General features: G+C 38.5%; 1 protein-coding gene and 1 long non-coding RNA gene across 3 annotated transcripts in view; one reads left to right on the top strand and one right to left on the bottom strand.

Annotated features, from left to right (window-relative positions):
• CARNMT1 (carnosine N-methyltransferase 1) overlaps window positions 1-11,142 on the bottom strand; it is a 39,909-nt gene extending 28,767 nt beyond the window's left edge. The window contains exons 1-3 of one of the 2 annotated variants that reach the window (XM_079112098.1): window positions 10,661-11,142; window positions 2,655-2,850; window positions 1,675-1,838 (exon numbers count right to left, since the gene is read on the bottom strand). In XM_079112098.1, coding sequence (XP_078968224.1) covers window positions 1,675-1,838; window positions 2,655-2,850; window positions 10,661-11,139 — 839 coding nt within the window. In that variant the 5' untranslated portion in view covers window positions 11,140-11,142. Of the gene's footprint in view, window positions 1-1,674; window positions 1,839-2,654; window positions 2,851-9,881; window positions 9,958-10,660 lie in introns of those variants that run through there. The other variant, XM_079112099.1, reaches the window with a different exon arrangement.
• Window positions 1-21,960, top strand: part of LOC306644828 — a 101,888-nt gene that overhangs the window by 45,719 nt on the left and 34,209 nt on the right. Inside the window, exon 2 of the long non-coding RNA XR_013759480.1 lies at window positions 14,001-14,074. This is a non-coding gene — a long non-coding RNA (uncharacterized lncRNA). The remainder of the gene's footprint in view (window positions 1-14,000; window positions 14,075-21,960) is intronic.

The raw sequence follows: 21,960 nt of genomic DNA, 5'->3' as shown, positions 1-21,960 counted from the left end.
AAAATGTCAATGTTAAGAGTTGGGTGCAGTGATGCACACCTGTAATCCCAGCTGCTCAGGAGGCTGAGGCAGGAGGATCACAAGCTCAGAGCCAGCCCCATCAAAAGTGAGGCACTGAGCAACTCAGTGAGACCCTGTCTCTAAATAAAATACAAAATAGGGTTGCAGATGTGGCTCAGTGGTTAAGTGCCCCTGAGTCAAATCCCTGGCACCCCACCAAAAACAGGTCAAAAAAGGCCAGGAACTGTTCAGATTAAAGACTAATACATTGAAAATTTAATGCAATACAATATCATACACTAGATTCTAGACCAGATGGAAAAATAAATGTTATAAAGGACATTACCAGGGTAACCTATGAAATGTGAATTAACAGTTAAATTCCATAATAGTATTTATGGTTAAATTTCCTTAATTTGATAACTAAGAAAACATGCTTGTTCTTAGGAAAAAAGTCAAGTATTAGGCAATAAAAAAGCAAGATGTATATAAACTAGTCTCTCAAATGGCTTAATGTCGATGTATGTGTAGTTTTAGACACATAAGGCAGTGGAGGGAGGGAAGAAGTGGAAATCATAAAGCAGTCTGGTAAAACACTATATATGGATAAATTTCAGGAAAGAGTATATGAAAATTCTCAGCACAATTCATGCAACTTAGCTATTTTAAGTTATTTCAAAATGAAAAGTTAAAAAGAGAATAAAGACACACGCATATATGCATCTCTGGAAGGATACACTCAAACTTAAAAACTTGTCAGTCAAGGAGAAAAGAAGGAGATCAGGCAAAGGAGTCTCTCTAAAAAGATCCTTAAATCTCTCAACTAGTCTCCCCATTAATTCCATCCAGTTGTGGTCTAACTGTAGAGCCTCTAAGTCAGGAATGCCAAAACTGAGAATGAATCCAAGGGTTTGTAAACACAATTTACTCAATCTATAAAGGGGAACTATATCTTAACATAATTAATCTTTGATATTTTCAATTATGAATGCAGGCAACAAACGATTGTAGTTTTAGCAGCATCTGTGACTTTATCACCAAGAGAAATCATTTATTCACTTCACATCAGTTGCTGAGGTTCTCAAGATAATGTGCATATCATTCAGCATTTTCATAATACAGTAATTACACTTGCTGCTAGGTTGTATTTAATGTAATACATTGTAAAAAGCACATTATATCACAAAATTGTTTTTTAAGAATTCTGATAACTTTCTTTCAAAAATAACTGGTTCATTTGTAATCCTGTGCATTTTATTTATTTACAAATATCATCTGAAAAGTAAACCATGGGCTTTAGACAGTCTAACAGTTCCATAGCACACTAACGTTAAGAACTTTTCTAAGATACGGATCCTTCAGCTGCTTTATTACTATGTCATAATGAGAAGAATTAGAAGTTTGCAGCTTTTTACTTGCCATAAAGCAAACTATAAAAAGATGAACATCACTGATAATGAACTTTCATTCTAATTTATTTAACTCTTAAAAATAATTCAAAATGTCATATGTAACCTCATACAAATTATCCAGGAAAAAATATATAATGCTCACATGTAAAACATGAAGGCACAGGGTAACTATAAAAATGAATCAAGACCATGAAATGTCTTATAGAGAAACTAAGTGTTTACACATCTTAAGGAAATTGATCATAAACAAGGTACTATTTACCATTTCTCTTTTGGAAAATTTTTTAAAATTTCTTTAATGATTGGCTGGTAGCAGGCATCTCTTTCTGCTTTCCCAGTTTCACTCCAGTCTCTCACAAACTGTTTTAATGTAGATTTTAATTTATCCATGTCAAATGTAGATGCTGGCATAATCTTTCCATTCTCCTGTTTAAAAAACAGAAATTAATTAGCTACTGAGAATTAATTTTGAATAGGGGTAAATGGGCATACTATTAAGGAGCTACCTGGTGGTTTAGTGGATAAATCACTAGCCTCTCACCTTACTGGGGGTTCAAGTGTAGCTTGAAATCCTAAATGAAAAAGAGTTTGGTGGTCTCACTTCTACCCTCAATAGATTAAGGTTCATTAATCATAAAGCCATAATATAATTAAGCAGTCTTTACTCAGGAGAGGACCAGATCTGACTACTATGAAGAATCTAACATCCTATCTTCTAAAAGAGGGAAGAAAGTCCCTTCAGGTCATTTGATGGGGCAGCATGGAGAGACTCACACTGGAGTGGCCCAACTGCATCTATCCTGTGGATACAAAAAGAGGACTTCAGTTTCTATTACTGGCAGCCCCTTGAGATTTAAGTGAAAATTATTTCTAAAGTAAAAGAATATCAATAGTTACAAGACACTGAAAAAAAAAATAAAGTTTAGTAAGGGAAATTTAATTTTACTTAGCTAGTAAAGCCAGTTATAAAAATTAAAGTACCCAACCTTATATGCCAGAATATTTAAAACACTATGTCAAAAGTATATCAAAATGCCAATAATTATCTTAGTATTAAAAAAATTGATGAACAAATCCGCCTCTGGCATACAGATTTAACCAAATCAATGACTCAACATCCATTCCCTAAATTGAGCAAATGACACATACACGATTATAAAACTGAAATCTAGAACAATAAAGACCTCAAAATATAGAAGTTAACCCCTAAAATAAAAGCAAGTAGAACAAACTTTCACATACATCTTCTCCATATTCTTTATTTTCAAACATATGTATGCAATCATTCACAATGGTCAGTAGTATTTCTTGATTATGATCAATGCATTTCCGAATCTTGTCCAAGTGAAGAATAAACTGAGGAAGTAGTTTCTGTTGATTATCTGGAAGTGATCGAAATTGTCTTTCTGTTCGGTTCACTCGCTCATGCATACTGGTGCTAAAACATAAAAGGTGTTTTTTAAATTGGTGAAAGAATTCTCATCAGAGGCCAAACCTTATTTTAAGAATGTCTTTCTATACAATTATTCCCTTATTATGTTGTGTAATGTTCTATCATTTACAATCCTGTGGCTTCTTAAGGAATATCAACTTAGAAAATTTTGTACATTTTTATTACAATCCTACTCAGAGCAATCAAACAAAATGCTTTATATCTAGTAAAATGCTTTATGTCTCGCAATCGACAAATGCTTTATATCTAATAAAAGTAGATATCAGCACCAATGAGAAGGGGGGAAAAGGAAACAAACAGCATTAATGTTCAATTATTTTTATGACTCTTATTTTTAAAGTTAATATTTTAGCAAAATCAGATTAATGCCTTAGATTTTTTCATCATTAAGTAACAAAATACTGCTGTGCAAAAAATTTAGAATGGGCTGGGGACTTAGCTCAGTGATACAGCACTTGCCTATCATGCACAAGGCCTTGAGTTCAATCCCCAACTCAGCACGCATACACAAAAAAAACACAAAATACCTTACAATATACATGAAACGTTATTTGGAAACTAACAAAAATTTTATCAAGCCGGGCATGATGGCACATGCCTGTAATCCCAGTGACGCGGGAGGCTGAGGCAAGAGGACAGTGAGTGCAAACCCAGCCTCAGCAACTCAGTGAGGCCCTAAACAACTTGGCAAGACCCTGTCTCTAGTAAAATATGAAAAAGGGCTGGGGAGTGGGCTCAGTGGTTAAGGGCCCCTGGATTCAATCCCTGGTACCAAAAAAGAAAAGAATAAAGGGAAAAAAAGTTGATCAAGTTGATTTTAAAAAAATATATGAAGTCTTACTACAAAAGTATTAAGCAAATGTAAAATTGAAATTTGCAGGGTTTCATGACAGTATTCATAATTTGTATTCCAAAAGTTTCCAAATAAGTCACTTAGGGGACTACTTATTTACAGAAAATCATTTTAAAAAATTAAATACACTTTCATAATGAAATGTCACCCTATATCAACCCAGATGGGCAAAATGTAAAAACCTGACTGTTTATATAAAACCAAACAATATATTGCTTTAGGGACTGATATGAAAAAAAAAAAAAAAAACAGTAAGGAAATCAAAAAATTTAAATTCAGGAACATTCTCTTTGAGAGAAAAAGCGATAAGACAGTGTTAAAAAAGAAAACTAAGTGGCAGGTTCATAAGTATTCACCACATTGTAATTTATATTTTAATGTACAAATATCTCTTTTTAAATGTTTGTTGTCATTTACTCAATACTAAGTAAAAATGAAAAATACTTTTTTCATTAATCTTTTTCTCTGTTCATCCAAACAATTCTTGCATTTTTACCTTTACATGCCCAATTACTCTCTAATTACTAAAGAGTAATAAAGAAGTTCAGAATAAGATCTTGACAAAATCTGGCCCTGGTTTTAGAAACTTATGTGTGGTGTGTATAGCAGCTACACTGCTATTTGCTTTTTTCCCCTGGACACAGTATTATAGTGAGCTTTGAAGTTAGAAGATCTGTATTGAAATCCAGGTTATGTCACCCATTTGCTAGATGACCCTGGGCAAGTTATTTCCTTCCTCTGTGCTGTCTCATAAAACAAGATAATAAATAACAACAATGATAATGATCACAAAAAGTACCATCTGTTGAGCTTTAATAAATGCGAGGCACTGGACCAAGTATTTAACTTGAATTAGTCTGAAAAAAATCTTCACAAAAACCCCATGAGATGGGTACTGCTCCATTCACTCCAAATAGTTTCATTGAAAATAAAACTAATGCATGCAAAACACCTTGTAAATACTAAAAAAAAAAAAATAGATCTAATTTATATAGCCAACATTCCCTGTGAAAATCTGAAAAATGAAGAAAAGCAAACTACTCAGGGAAAGGAGGTTAATAAATAACTCCTTGTAGAGGAAACCTGGCATATATTTTTTTGTTGTTGTTTAAGACAAAATCATCTAGCTCCTTTTTAAAAAACTGAATATTGAATTCTAATTGGATATATTTATGGGATTAAAAAGTGATGTTGTAAGTGCACAAAGTACAATGATTAAATCAAGTTTATTAACATATCTGTCACCTCACCTACTTAATAACTCCTGTCTCACTGAAACACTTCTCTGACCAAATTCTCCTCCATTTTCTCCAACCCACAAGTCTGTCTGTGGTAACCATTCTATTCTCTATTCCTATAAGGTTGTTGTAGAAGAGGGATGTCTCTCTGTGACTGGCTTATTTCATTTACCACCTTTCTACTCACAATTTGGTATAAAGAATAGATCACCTAGAAATGGTTAGGAATGCAGACTCTCAGGCCCTACCTAAGACTTACTGAGTTGCAATCTGCCAAATTCCACATGTGATTCCTATGCACATCAAAGTTTGAGAAGAACATGTAATTCTTCATCCTTATCAGAAGAATTTTCCCAGATTAGAAAAAAGTTCTCAAAAATACCATTACTCTAAATGGCTGTTAGTAACCAAGATTTACTAAGCTATTTCCCAGCTATTGGGTATTTAGATATTTTGTATTTATGATGACAGGTCTGACTGTCTCACCAAAACTCATGCTAAAATGTAATCCCCACTGTGAGGTCGAAAGAGGGTGAAAACTTAATCCAACTATGGTATTTGGAGGTGGAAACATGGGAAGTAATTAAGGGCATAAGGATGGAGCCCTAAACCACTGAAATTGTGGCTTTATAAGAAAAGGAGAAGAGACTTGAGACAAGTAGCTCAATTCCTCTCACCAAGTGATGCTCAACACTGCCTTGGGCTCTGTGGACTCCCATAAGAAAGAAGAACCTCACCAGATAAGGCCACACCCCATCTTGAACTTCCCAGTCTTCAACACTGTGAACTATATACACTGTGAACTATATACTCTTTTCCATATAAATTACTCGGCCTGAGTAATTCAGTTATAGCAACAGAAAATGGATGAAGACAATATTTTAGAAAAATTAGCATAAATTAATAAAAGTAAAATTAACAGGTCCGAAGGGATAAGTATTTTTAAGATTCTATATAAAATGATTTTCAGAAAGAGTGTATCAATTTACATTCCTATGTATTTGGTTTTAATAAGTTAGGCAAACAGCAGAGCTGCAACAGTTTAAAATTCACTGCCTGGGAGGAAGGGAAACAGGAAGTGTTGGGGAGTAATACTAACCAAATTATATTATTATATTGTGTGCATGTGTGAATATGTAAAAAAAACAAATCCCATCATTATGTAGAACTACAATGCACCAATTTAAAAAAGTGGAAAAATAAATTTAAAAATAGGTGATAGATTCCTCCCACTCCAATAAACTCAATGTCAACCAGGTTAATTGTCTTCAGAACATCCTTTCATATATTGGATGCCAACAGGGTGCCCTAAACCTCCCTCTCACCACTCTAAAAATACAACCAGGGCTGAGGATATAGCTCAGTGGTAGAGTGCTCTCCTAGCATGCATGAGGCCCCAGATTCAATCCCTAGTATCTAAAAAACAAAAACAACTCATACCAAAATGATTTTAGCCCAGCCTACAAACACTCAAATTCCTTTCTATACAGGAAATATTGTTGAATATATACCACAAATACACTCATCAAAGTCATAATCTCCAAATCTTAGTCCCACCATCAACAAGCTCAAACTTTCTGATTCTACTTCACAAAGATATCTGCAAATTATTGTACTTCTAATGCTTTATTACAGGCCCCACTGTCTCCCAAAGATTACTGAGAATCCTGCCACCTAAGAATACTGTCCCTAACTGCACACTGCCCCAACATAACTCCTCTTTGATCCTCCCTCCCTACCTCTAATTCAATAAATTCTTCTAAAATACAAGTCTTATCTTTGTCAGTACTGAATCTCTATATTTCGGCATATGTAAAAAGTAATCAATAAATATTCAGTTACACTCCCAAGGTGCCGCTTTTTGTTCTCCCTGGAGACTTATTACTGTGCTTGCAGATAAGGTGAGTTATTCCGTCAATTGCTGACACAGAAGTGAAGTAAATACAGGGCAGGATGAGATGCAGGATATACTCCTTAACCTCTGGTTACTTGTTACAGTCTGGATATGAGATGTTCCCCAAAAGCTTGTGTGTTAATGCAGGTGGAATGATTAGATTATGTCACATGTAGCCTTATCAGTGGATTAATCCATTCGATGGACTAATAATTTAAAAGGATCAAGTAGGTAGTAACTACAGGCAAGTGGGTTGTAGCTGGAGGAGGTAGGTATCTGAGGGCATGCCTTTGGGGATTACATTTTGTAGCCCTGATTCCTCCTCCTTTCTCCCTGCTTCCTAGCCACCACGAGCAGGTTTTTACCTCTCTGCCCTTCCTCCAGGATGCTTCAATATCACCTGGGGCCCAGAGTGATGGAATCCACCAACCATGGGCTAAACCTTTGAAACCTGAGCCAAAATAAACTTTTCCTGCTTTAAGTTGTTCTTGTGGGATATTTTGGTCACAGTGAAAAAAAACCTAACTAACACACTAGTGGTGTAAAAAGTTGACTAACACACTAGTGGTGTGCAAAGCTGCCCAAAAATACACTCAGGGGGACTCCTAAAATAGGTGTTGTCTGGACTGAAGCACAGTTCAGTGACAGAGCGTATGTTTAGCATATGCAAGGATCTTGGTGGCATCTTATGGGAATATAAGAACATAGTATCCTTACTATGCTATTATAATTGAAGCTAACCTCATTATACTGGAAATATTTATGTTATAGCCCACTGGCAACTTAGTTGCCTCTTACTGAAACAAAGCCAAACCCATGTGTTTACATAATGCTTCTTCTATGCAAGCGCAGAATCCAAAGAGCCTGCCTTTTTTTTTTTTTTAAGTTGTAGATGGACACAATACCTTTGTTTTATTTATTTATTTATTTTTTATGTGGTGCTGAGGATCGAACCCAATGCCTCACACATGCAAGGCAAGTACTCTACCACTGAGCCACAACCCCAGCCTCTGCCTGGCCTTTTGAAGAAGCTTTACCCTGCTTTAAAGGAATGTTTACAAATATTAGACTCCTTGGTTCTAAACCAAGCATCAGAAGGAATCCCAGTATCAGAAGGCCATATCCATGAATCAAAAGATAATTCTTGCCCTGTTACCTTTATTCTAAATCTCCTACACATTCACTAAAACAAATTTAGCAGTAAAATCAAACACTTCAAAATGTGAAGTTGCTATGGGTCTAGAACAGGACTGTCAATCAGAATTTAATTCAATGATCTCAAGATTTCGGCTACACAGTCCAATACAGCCAACACTAGCCATTTGTGGCTACTAAGTACTTGAAATATGGCCAGTAAGACTGGGCATTTACATTTTCAATTTTACTAAATTTTAATTAATAAAATTTAAGCTTAAATTTAGCCAGATGTGATTAGTGACTGCAGTATTGGATGGTGCAAGTCTACGATATCATAAAATATTGGAATTCTAAGTATTTTTTGCTATTCAATGCTTTGCATATGCCTCACCTCCAAATGATATTTTAAAAAGCATACTTTTGATATCATACTAATTTTCAGTCCAAGTACTTTAAGTGTTTCATCCAGAGAGTGCATGCAAATAAAGGTTTTTTCTTTTTCTTTCTTTTTTAATGAAATAGTCCTCAATCCCACATTAATCTGGTAAAGAAGAAAGGTGAGTTCAGGGAACAGTGTCACAATTACTAGTGCATGCATGCAGAACCATTTTCTATATATTGCCACGTTTAACGAGTTCCAAGTGAAAGTCCTTCACCCCAAAAGCTCATTCAATATCTAATAATAAATATCAGGCCTAAATTGGTCTTAATATAGTAAAACAGGGTATAATTACACAACATTTAACCAATCAAGTCTTCTACATTCCAAGACATTTCTCAATATTCTTTATTTTTATTTAAATAAATTGGTTGAACCCAAAGGCACTCTATGCCACTGAGCTATTACCCCTAGCCCTTTTCTTAGAAGTTTTACTTATTTTGAAACAGGATCTTATTAAGTTGCTCAGGCAGGCCTCAAACTCTTGCCTCAGCCTTCCCAGTCACTGAAAGTAAAAGCTTGAGCTACATCGCCCAGCTTCCACTGATATTTCAATAGTAAAATATACCAGACTTTTCTGCACCCACCACTCAGCTACCTAATGTCAGCTGCTTCCTCTCACTGTACAGTTCTTCTGGACATAATCTTGGATCAAATCCAATTCTCTGGTGTTCTGCTTTCCTCTCTTGGTTGCTACTCAATCTGGAGAAATGCCCAAATTTTATTTTGGGTTTCCCAAATAATGTGGCCCAAACCCTGGGTTTGAACAGTATTGTTTAAAACAATTTTTTAGTTGTTAGTTGACATTTATTTTATTTATTTATATGTGGTGCTGAGAATCGAACCCAGTTCCTCACACATGCTAGGAAAGTGCTCCACCACTCAGCTACAACCCCAGCCCCAGTGTATTATTTTATCAAGACCTCTGAACTTTTTGTCAAAAGGGATGGCTGTACCTCAGTGGTAGAGCATGTGCTTAGCATACTCAAGGCCCTGGGTTCAATCCCCAGCACACCCACAATTTCCCAAAATTCTGTCATAAATGTAATTAGATCTTAAATAACTTTTAATAAAAGCAAGCTTCTAAATTAAGAATAGTAACAAACAAGTGTAACCAATAGACAAAAACTGACAAGACTATTTGGGAATGATAAATATATTTCTTTGCTATGTTTTATTAGTTAAAAATACAGCTTCAACATTATTTGCCAAGCACTGGTGACATTTATAAAAATAAATAAGTCTCAGTCCCTGCCCTTGAGGAGGTCACTAGTTGAACTGTAATACAAATGGGATGTATATTTTTTAAAAAGTTTGCATAATGGACAGCAGGACCTCATCTAAACTGAGTTTACTTGGTAAGAGGTCACATTTATCTGGCTCCAATTGAAGCCTTAGAACACAGCTACCGGTGGAGTGTCACATCACTTACATGAATAAATGTGTTATCTTTACCTGAAAATCCAGTTGGTCCAAGTCCCTCTCAGATCTTGGAATTATAATTTTGTGATTAAGCTATTTTAACATCTATCTAGAAGAAAGGTTAAAGTTAGGAAGTTGTATTATGAATGAGGAACATACAGGATCTACCACCAAGCCTAGCCCACGAAGAGAAGCTGATACAAATTTGCAGAATAAAAGAATATAATCCTGGCTCTTCCTGAACCCTTTCTCATCTCCCTTACTAAATTAGCAAATTGTGGAATATCAGGAACACCTCTGCCACTAGTCAAGAGTCACTGAGCATTCGATCGCTCACCACAGAAGTGCATTTAGGTTCACAGCGACAAGAGGGTGGGGGTGAGGTGGAAATCTGTTCTTACAAGAACTGGCTACAGTTTGGGAAAACAAGTCTACGGTATTTTGTATCCCACGTGTAGGTGAACTTGGGCTCTCTGTACGTTCAGTTTGGAAGATGCCGATAACAAATACCAATCGTGCTCTGCACTGGGCAATTTTACCACTAACCTCTTCTACCTGAAACTGTTGTCACAGCACATCTTCGGTCACCCCCAAAGCCAAACCTTTAATGGGGGACGGAAGGCAGAAGAGCTAATCTGATCCTGAGGTCAGGAGACACGAGGCTGAGCAGCGGTCGGCGAGGCACGACACGCGGGTGTGCAGGGCTGGGAGGGGCTGGGATGGTGCGAGAGGACTCCGGCGCTGGGCTCAGCTCCGGCGGCCGGGTCGAGGGATCCGACGGGCTGGGCGGGGGTCCGCCACGGGCTCCTTACCCGTAGTAGCGGAAGGCATTAATGATCTTCCAGAAGTGCTCGCGCTCGAGCCTCTCCTCCTCCTCCTCCGAGCTGCGCGCGGCTGCCGCCGCCGACGAAACCGCCGCGGTCGAGCCCAAACGCCCAGCGGAGAACTGCACTTCCACCTCCTCGCTCCCACCGCGGCCGCCGCCGCCTCCCCCGCAGCCCTCCGGCAGCTGAGAGGAGGGCGGTGGAGGGCGCCGCCGTCGCTGCATCGCCGCCACGGCCCTCGGCCTGGCTCGCTTGCGTCTCACTGCGACTGAAAGCGTGGTGGCGGCTGCTCGGCCTTCCTCTAGACGGCGCCCGCCGCGGACATGCCCCCAGCCCGCGGCGCGCTCCGCCCCCGCCGCCCTCAGGCCTCCATCCGCGCTGGGCTCCGCCAGGTCTTCAGGACTCCTGGAACATGCGCGCATGCGCATGCGAGGGTACGACGGTGGACTGTGGCCGCCTGCGTTCATTTGCTGCCAGGCTTCGGCGACGACGCGCTGACGTCAGGACGACGTTTCTAGAGGGCGGGACTATATAAGCCAGGTGGAGAAGCGAAGGAGGAGCGAAGGAGGAGCTCCTTGCTGGGGTGGGACTTGAACAGCTGGCACCTGTGAGCAGTCGCGTGGGTGGGGTTCAATTAAGACCCCGCCAGCGCTGGATTCTGGAATAAGCCAGTTAACTAAGTCTAAGGCATTATTAGCAAGAGAGGTAAGGTGACAAAGAACAAGTTGATTTTGAATTCATTTGGAATTTCTGATTTCAGGAAGTCTAAAAGAAAGGTTTTTGCATTCATCTAAGTTTTAATGCACTTCCTAAATGAATTTCTATTAGTTACATAAGGAGGGAGAAGCATAATCATCTTTCCCATGTTGAATGACCTGTGTGTCCTGCGACCAGGCCGCACCTGTAATTTCAGTTACGGGAAGAGCCCAAGTTGGAGGCCAATCTGGGAAAAAGAGCGAGACCATGTCTCAAAAAACAAATAAAACATAACACAAATTTCCTAATCTCATCCTCTCATCCTACCTTGTGATGGCAGCAGATAAGGAAAAACTGAAACGTAATTGCATCCAAACCTGTGCTTGGGAAGACCATCACACCCACCAGCACCTAAAAGTGGACCCTAACAATCGTAGACCTGACCTAACCTCTTTATTTTCTCTGCCTGAGTTTTTGTTTTTGTTTGGGTTTTTTGCTTCATTTCTTTCGTGGCTCAAGTGCTAAAATGAATTTAATGTTATTCTCAGGAAATAACTCATTCCATTAAATTTAACCCACCACCTAGAAAGTAACTCCTACAAAATAATAATAATAAAAAAGATTGTTTTATTCAAGAGTTAAATATGCCCAGGGACCATAAAGTCTGTTAAAAAGATATAATCATATTGAAAATGAAGTGGCTTCATATTTTCATGATTAATGTTGGACTTAAAGGCAATGACAAAAAAAAAAAACCCCACTCTTTTTAAAAATCGATAAACTTAAGTTTTATGTAAGACTTTTCTATAACTTCAGTCTTATTTCCAGGCCCAGTAGTGGATACCTGTAATCCTAGCAATTTAGGAGGCAGTGACAGGAGGATTACAAATTCTCGGCCAGCCTGGGCAACATAACAAGACCCTGTCTCAAAATAAAAAAATAAATACTGTGCAGGGTGCTACATACCTAATTCTAGTGACTGGGAAGACTGAGGCAAGAGGACGGCAAGTTCAAGGCCTCAGCAATTTAGGGAAACTCTCAGCAGCTGAGACCCTCCCTGTCTCATCTAAAAAATAATGACTGGGGATGTAGCTCAGTGTTAAAGTGCCACTGGGTTAAATCCCCAGTATGAATGAATGAATAAACAAACAAATGAAAAGTTAAAATTTCAATCTGTTTCTTAAGAGTGACACAGTAATAAGTAATTCACAGTTCAAAAGGAAACCTGCAAAGGATTACCCCTATGTTCCCTCTCCAGACATGATCTACGAGTTCCTCGCCTGGTTTTCCAGATTTTGTCTAATGCCTATTTTTCTTAGAGACTAGTGTTTGGAAGTTATATATAAGTTTTTATAATGATGAGCAATACTAATATTGTTTTTGTATACAAACATGAATTATACATGTCAAAATTTGTGACATGTATTGACATAGCTCAGACTGACCTAACTGATATAACCCACAGTACCATGGATAATCATTTACATGTTTTTCAACATACTGGGAAATATAAACATTTTCAAATTAATTTCATATATATATGTTTGTTTGACTGTGTCATAACTTGCAGACTCTTAGAGTCTGTGTTATTAAGGTGCTCAATTTTAAACACAATTTTGATTTTACAGATGGGGAAACAAATATTAAGTGATGTTATGGGTCCTATAGGAAGTTATTAGCACTATACCCATCCACCCATGTCTCATGCTTCTATTTAATAGTTATTTGGTTATGACTAGACTGAACTTTCAAAATATTATGCTATCTCACATTAGTTTATCATTTTACATTTTTCAAAATGTTTTTCCTATTTCTTCACATTTGTTCATCACCTCAGTTCTGTGAAGGAAGTGTTACTATCTTCCTTTAAAAGTGAAAAAAACAGACTCAGATAAATTAATTTTACTGCCCAGGGACACATAAATAGCAAAGTCAAAGTTTAATTTCTTCCTGTGTTGACTTTCTGTGTTTCTCATACTGTTCTTACACTGAGCTGAACGCAACTAGAAGCTAATGGAAGTATAGCCTTCTCATTTTCATTTTGCCACTTCCTAACTCAATGACCTGTTTGAAAAGTTACTTGAAGCCTCAAATGTATTATTTCTAAAATGGACACAACATTATTACCTTCGTTGCAAGGTCACTGGGATAAATGAATGCCATAGAGAGAAATGCCTTATGAGTTGGCTCAATAAATGGAAGTTTACTTTCCTTCTTTCAGAAACATGTATTCTTTCAGAATACATTTTAGCCTTGTTTTTTTAAAACACTTTTCTTGGGACTTCTTCATTTAATTTCTTTGCAGTGGCTTTCCCCTGTGGACACCTTCCCAAATCGTAGAAACACTTGGGCTGAAAGCTTTGGAATGTTTTCAGCAGGAGGAGGTCAATTAATCTCCAGAAATAACACCAAAGCACCATTATGCTTTCTTTACTTTTTCTGAAGAATGGTTAAACAGTTAAAGGTCATACATTTATATATTAAATAGCTAATGGTGGGAATGTGAAGTGATGAAGATGTGCTGAAAAAGAATAAAAAGCAGGAATTCTGTGTATTGGTTACCAGTTTAAGTCTGGTGAGATAGAACACTTAAATGTACAATAAGTTAATGAGGCTGATTTATTATTTACAGATTGGCAGCAAGGGACAACAGAAGCCTAGGATTCATTGTGCTCTGGTCTCCCAAGGCTCAAGAAACCTGGCCAGGTAGGATGGAGTCTTATTTGTGCATATGTCACCTACATCACAGCTGAAGGACCCTGGAAAGCAAACCACCTAGGGGCTGCATGACACATTATGCTAAAATGCTGAAGGGTATCCTATTTCTAGAGGACAGGAACAATGCCCAGGTTATTCCATCCAGTCCTTTCTTATTTCAGGAGAAAACGAGGTTGGTCCAGGTCCTTCCCCAGAGCTGTCCTGCAAATACTATGGTGGTAGTATTCAGAAAACTGAATGATAGACCAGGTGTGGTGGTGCACAACTGTAATCCCAGCAACTCAGAAGGCTGAGGCAGGGGGATCACAAGTTCAAGGCCAGTCTGGAAAACCTAGTGAGACCCTCAACCTAGCAAGACCCTGTACCAAAATTTAAAAATAAGGACTAACGGTGTAGCTTAGTGGTAAAGCACTCATGGGTTCAATCCCCAGAACAAATGAATGAACAAAATACAACAACCAAAAAAAACAAAAATGAAAACAAAAACAAAACTTACCATACAACCCAGCAATTGTGCTCTTAGACATTCTGTCCTTTGGGCATATAGTGAATATCTTATTTAACTGCCTCGAGGGTGAGAATCAAAGTCTTTTTGTGCCTCCCACAACTAATATTTAAATAAGTACTTAACACATGGTCAAGTTTCTTAATTTCAATTTTCTTCTTAATAGTGAATTTGCTAAAAGGTCTTTATTACTAAGATTCTTTTAGAAGTTGTTCAACCTGGGTCATGATTTTTAGTTGCAGACAACAGAAAATGATGAATATTAGTAAAGTAAGACTGATGAATTTCTGGAAGACCCAGGAACCAATATCAAATGCTATTCAGAAACAATAATACCTGTGGTTGCTAAGGAAACTGTTTTTCATAGCCACCAATGCACCCATTGCCCACTAAGCATTAATTACAGGATTAAGAATCAGACAACAAAACCTCCCCTATAATTATCATGGAAGAACCAAATGCTTCTGCATGAGAGATAGTTTCCTTCTATATTGCTGCCACCTCCTTGTACTCAATTCTTCCCAGTTACAAACTCAAAAGGAAGTTTAGAGATGGGGTTTTTAGCTTTCTTAACTTCTTAGATAGAGGAAAGCAAGCTAGAAAGTTGAAGGAAGTGTATTCAGTGAGTTAATCCACAGTAACTGCCAGAGTGACTATTAGTGTGTCACAAATTAACACTGTCTTCTGTATTGGTTGAATGTGTCCAGTATACAAGGGAAAATGAAGTATAGAAGCAAGAAAAACAGATTTGACTTAAGATGTTGACTATGGCACGCCAAGGTATATGACCTTGAGCAAGTCATTTAACTTGGATTCACTGTCTTCATCTATGAAAATAAACAATGGGGCTCTTTGGCCCTAATAGTCTATGACTCAAAGATAATTCCACAGATAATATCGTTTGATTTCAGCAGTCTTTTTCTTCATAAAATATCCTTTTAACAATATTTATATCTGCAGTTTTCCATATTTAGTTGCTTCTTTTCTGCTCTCAATTTGTCTATTATTTCCTGAATGACCTTGGTATGCAGCATGGTTTCCTGCAACCATTTCCAAAGCTGATGTTTCCAGCAAGTACAAGTGATGAGCATGATGAATTAAAAAGAAAGAAACTCATGTGTGAACATGAAGCCTCAACTTGTTTGTGCACTTCAGATTAAGTGGTTAACAAAAATACCCCTTAGTTTTCCTAGTCATACCAACATACTACTGTTGGTAAGTACTGCCTTACTGTTCTCAAAGATGTTTCATAATCAGTAAATGTTTGTAAGTCAACTCTTCTATTAGTCCTAAGTATGTTTTTATCAGCCTCACATTCCCCAGTTAGATACCTCATTTAAAGTTTGTAAGCATATATTATATTGGATTACCTTCTAACAGACTACATCTAGCATCTACATCTGCTTCAACTGTATGTTCTTTGAGGGTGGGAAGCCTGCCTTCTTTGTTCATGTACATATCTCTTGCATCTAGTGCAGCATCTGGCATGTGAAGATTTTCTAGAACCATTTTGTGAAAGAATAAATGAATTTATAAGTTTATAGCACTGAGCATTGTAATATGTTATTGCATATAACTTAATATTCACAATAATTTTTTTTGTACCAGGGATTGAACAGGGGCATTTAACCACTGAGTCACATCCTAAGCCCCTTATATCTTTTATTTTGAGACAGAGTATCACTAAGTTGCTTAGGTCCTTGCTAAATTGCTGAGACTGGCTTTGAACTTACAATCCTCCTGCCTCAGCCTCCTGAGCCTCTGGGATTACATGCATGTGACACCATGTATGGATAATCTTTCTTTTTTTTGAACAGATGAGAACACCGTAATTTAGAGAATTTACATGACTCTATTGAAGTTACATAGCTATCATTATGATTTGGATATGAAATGCCCTCCAAAGGCCCATGTGTTGAAAGTCTGATCCCCAATGTTTGGAGGTGGAACTTATGGGAAGTGATTGATCATGAGAACTCTGATCTTATCAATGAGTGAATCCATTGATGGGTTTGTATTAATCCACTGGTGGGTTATAATTGAATGGAGGTGGTAGAAACTATAAGAGGTGGGGCCTTGCTGGAAGATGTAGGTTACTGGGGACATATCTTGTCCCTAGCATATCTTGTCCCTAGCAGCTGTGCTCCAGCACATGCCCCCACCATGAAGTAAGTTTACAAAATAAATCATGGGTTACCTACTGCTAGGTATTTCTTTTCAGGGGTACTAAAAGAGTCACTATAAAGATGTTTTCATATCTGATAAGCTCTAAATATTTTTATTTTTGTGTCTGTTGGGGGACATTCCACACTTCCCTACCTGGAAATATAGGCTAAGATACCCAGTACTCATGCCCACGCACGCTCTAAGAAATAGCCAAGCAAATGCACCCAAATAAAACATTTTAGGAAGAATTATATATTTATTACTTCCCAAAAGAGGATCAGAGCAGTAATCATAGGGAATATTTTGTTTGATTGAACTTCCTTACACTTAATTTAAAGATTTTTTTTTTGATGGGGGAACTTGGGATTGAACTCAGGGGTAAGCAACCACTGAGCCACACCCCTAGCCCTATTTTGTATTTTATTTAGAGACAGGGTCTCACTGAGTTGCTTAGTGCCTTGCCATTGCTGAGGCTGGCTTTGAACTCAAGATCCTCTTGCCTCAGCCTCCCAAGCCCCTGGGATTACAGGTATGAGCCACTTCACCCAGCATTTACAGATTATTTTTATTTTTAAAATTACCTCTAAGGTTAAAGATGGGTAAAACATAGTATTTTTAGGGCAAGGACCTATAAAAGCAAAATAAAAACAGGACTGGGGATATAACTTAGTGGTAAATCATCCCTGGGGTCAATCCCCAGTAAGAGGGGCAGAATCCCAAAAGTGAACAATAGGGTAGTATTGGGTGGGGAGTTTGCCACTAGGAAGGGCACTTGTAATAAATTTATCTTCAGTTTTTTTAATACAGTGAGATATCCCTTTATTTCTTTTCTTTTTGGTACTAGGGATTAAACCCAAGGGCACTTTACCACTGACCTACATCCCTCCCCCTTTAATTTTGAGACAGGGTCTCACTAAGTTGCATAGGGCCTCACTAAGTTTCTGAGGCTGGCTTTGAAACTGCCATCTTTCTGTCTCAGCCTCAGCTTTATCTTCATGTTTAAACAGAGGAAGGAAGGAAGGAAGGAAGGAAGGGAGGGAGGGAGGGAGGGAGGGAGGAAGGAAGGAAGGAAGGAAGGAAATCCTCTTTAAGAAATGAATTCTCTTGCTTGGTATGATGGTGTACACCTGTAGTCTCAATGACTAAGGTGACTGAGGCAGGAGAATCACAAGTTTGAGGTCAGCCTCACCAACTCAGTGAGCCCCTAAGAAACTTGGTGAGAAACTGTCTCAAAATAAAAGTTAAAAAAGAGCTGGGGATATAGCTCAGTGGCAAAGTGTCCCTCAGTTCAATTCTCAGTACCAAAAGAAAAGAAAGAAATGACTTCCCTCTGATTTAATATATATTCACATATATACTCATACCACAAGCATTACTAAATAAATGTGTGTGTGTGTGTGTGTATATAATTAACGTTTGGCTTCAGCTTACTTTAGTGTACTCTGTTCTCTCTGCCAATCCTAGTGTGTACTTTACTTGCTGATCAATAGGCTAACTTAAAAATTATTTGTGATAGTGCTTGACCTAGACCAAAACCAGGCCTATTACAACCCTTCTTAATTTATCTACCAGTCTCCACACTTCCCTTCAGTGCCACAGGACATGTGAATGATTTCAGATGATTCTTTGTTCAATAAATAATTTATTTCTCCATCATGAAATGATTCCGTTACTCTTTTGATTCAAATCCCTCAATGGTATCCCACTGCCTATTAGATAAAGTGTAAGTTCCTTGACACAACATTTAACATCCTTCCCAAGTGGATCACAGGCCATCTTTCTAGTCATATCCCGTGACTCAGCTCCTATCCCCTCACTCCTTGCCCCTTGAAAAGTCACTCCTTGCTGCTCTACAAACTCAGAGCTCTCTTTCTTTTACTGAGCTTCTTACACTGCTTTGTTAAAATATCTTGCTCCCCAGTAGAACATGAACTTGTTTAGGGCATGAACTAACCCTGTTCTTTGCATGGTGTCTGGCACAGTATTGACAATTTAGAAACATGTGATAATGATATATAGAGCTAAGGTTGGCAAACTTATTTGGAGAACTGATAATAAATATTTTCAGATTTACAAGCTATGAAATCTCTCACAGATACTCAACTCTGCTGTTACAGCATGCAAGCAACCATGGGGAACAGATGAAGAAATAGATGTGACTGTGTTTCAATAAAACTTTATTAAAAAAAAAAACAGATTACTGACTGGATGTAGCTGTTGAGATAAGATTTGCTGACTCTGATAAACAGTAAACATGTATGCTGCAAATGACTTTCTCCCTTTTCCCCACATAACTCTGAGGCTCTTCTAAGCCTCAGGGACCACTTCCAGATCCTTCTTTATTAATATATCTTTGAGATGATAGTTCTTCAGAGTTTGGGCCTATTGCCCCTTTCCCCAAAGCTATAAAAGTCCATGGAAATAGAAAAGTACACATCCAAGGGCCATAAACAAGATATTTCCCATATGCCAGAGAGTCTGGGAGGTGAAGCTCAGTGGTAAAGCACTTGCCTAATAAGCAGGAGGCCCCATGTTTAACCCAGCATGGCAAAAACAAAATAAAACAACAAATGTATAATATAGAACCAGCTCTTGTGGCACTTGCCTGTAACCCCTGACACTTGGGAGGCTGAAGCAGGAGGATCACATGTTTGAGGCCAACCTGAGCAACCTAGTGAGGTCCTAAGCAGTTTAGCAAGACCTGATCTCAAAATAAAATATAAAGAGGACTGGGGATGTGACTTAGTGTTAAAGCACCCCTGGGTTCAATCCCCAGTGCCAAAAATATATAGAAATAGAAATATGTAGATATAGATATAAATATCTTCCAATGTATTCTTTATTGAGAGGACAGTTTGGCTACCATCTTCCTCTTCCTGTCTTACTGTTCAATTGGTTCTGAGTTCAGGAAGGAAAGAAGAGAGTATATTAACTGTAGGTTCTTATTCCTTGTTCTGGGATCCCACTGACGAGGGCTAGACTGCCCTCCCAGGGCTAGCTAGTTCCTAGATTTAGTAACTCCTAGATTTAGTAATCTGTGCCTTTCATATGCAAGCTAACCAATTCAGAACCCAAGTTCCCCAATCACCTGCTTTATGGAACTCACAATCCAAGTCAGTATACCCTTGTGCTAATCAGCCCAAGGCCAGAAAACAGACAAACTTAGAAATGTCCTCATACCTCAGAGACAAATGAAATTATTAAAGCTAACTAGTCCTAAATTTGCCTTCTCTGGCTTTCTGCTGGACACCATGATAAGGACTCATGCCATGCTTCCCACTCCCTCTGCCTCCTGGCTGGCCCTCGTGCTTCCTTTTGTGGTTCTGCATGGTGTGGCATGCCCCTTCTCTTGGCAACTGTGAGTCACAAACCATGGTACTCATCTCCTGATCACTTAACCTTACCATATCTGAATGAGAATAAAACCTACACTTTAAAACAGGGAGTTGTCATTGGTCCCCTCCAAAGGCACCAACAGATATCTTCAGGAAGTGATGCAAAGAATACCTTATACCACGGTTCATCAAATCATTCCTTCCTTCTTTTCTGACATACTTGCTTCAAAATCAGGAATACGAGGGCTGGGGAAGTAGCTCAGTGTTAGAATGTTTGCCCAGCATGCTGCGGGCCCTGGGTTCAATTTCCAGAGTGTGTGTGTGTGTGTGTGTGTGTGTGTGTGTGTGTGCACGCAGGCACGCTGGGTGTAGTGGTACACACCTAAAATCCCAGAAACTCTTGAGGCTGAAGCAGGAGGATCACATATTTGAGTCCAGCCTTAGTAACTTAGCAAAACTCTGTCTAAAAATAAAAAATAAATAAATAAATAAAAAGGGCTGAGGATGTACCTCAGTGGTAGAGTACCCTTGGTTTCAATTCCCAGTGCTGGGGAGGAGAAGGGTGGAAATCAGGAAGATGGACAAAGAATTCGCTAAATAGTGGAGTCCTGATTAGCAACAATTTGCTTTGCACAGTTTTCACTTATTTTTGAGATTGATTTGGGGGTACTGGGGACTGAACCCAGGAGTGCTCTACCACAGAGATACATCCCCAGTTCTTTTTATCTTATTTTGAGACGGGGTCTTGCTCAGTTTCCCAGACTGGCCATGATCTTGTGATCCTCTTACCTTAGCCTCCTGGCATTACAGGTGTGCTGCACATCACCTGGCTATTTTTGAGATTCTTATCACTGATTTTCCAAAGAAAATTAACTGAAGAATTTTTAGTCGATCTGCATCCTAAGGAGGAAAAATTCAAGAGAAACTCAATAAACAATCCAAGCTTCCAAGAAACTTGGTAGGCTGGGAAAGCAAAACTAGACAATCTTATACAATTGAGATGATGTCAGGTTAAAACAGTATCAATTAAGTAAAGTCTCCTGGAGTTAAAGGAAGGGAAGAACAGTTTGAAAGTGGCATGAGGGCTAGATCTCAGAGAATGAATTTAACTTTGTAGGAGTAGAGGTGAAAGTACACTTTGTAAATCCGTTCTAATTGTTTGAGACAAAAGGAAAAGAACTTATTTTTTCTTATTATCAGAAAGATCTGACATAGGTATATCCAGAGGCTCAAGTGATATCATCAGGGATCTGTCACTTCCTATTTCTTGAATTTACCAAGAATTGTTTTGGGGGAGGGGTGTACTGGGGATTGGACCTAGGGGTGCTTTACCACTGAGCTACATTCCCAGACCTTTTAATTTTTTATTACTTTGAGACAGAATTTTTCACTAATAGCTGAGGCTCTCACTAAATTGCTCAGAGTGACCTGGAACTTGCAACCCTCCTGCCTCAGCTTCCCAAATTGCTGGGATTATAGGCATGCACCACCACATCCAGCTTGGTGGCAGTATTATTTTATAAAAGTTCCAACAGACGTTTTGGACTGGGTTCTGATTGGAGCAATTTGGGTCATGTGAACCAACGACTATAAACAAGGATTTGTGATTCTCTGACTGGCCAGGTTTAGGTCACAGGCCACCCTAGATCTGGCTATGGAGTAAACCACATGGATGTCTATGAACTGAGTTTATTTGGCTCCTGGCTCTGGAGGCATGGAAGCCCAATAGCAGGGCACCAGCATTCAACAGGGCTCTCATGCTGAGCCAGAAAGTAGTGAAGGGCAAATGAGCATAGACAAGAAGAGAAGGGGACTGCATACCCCTTTTTAGCAGAATCCTACTCCTTTTGGTTACTAGTTCCCTCCTG

This window comes from Sciurus vulgaris, assembly GCF_902686455.1.
Source record: "Sciurus vulgaris genome assembly, chromosome: 15".
Classification (NCBI taxonomy): Eukaryota; Metazoa; Chordata; class Mammalia; order Rodentia; family Sciuridae; genus Sciurus; species Sciurus vulgaris.
This window is presented reverse-complemented; position numbering and strand designations above follow the sequence as displayed.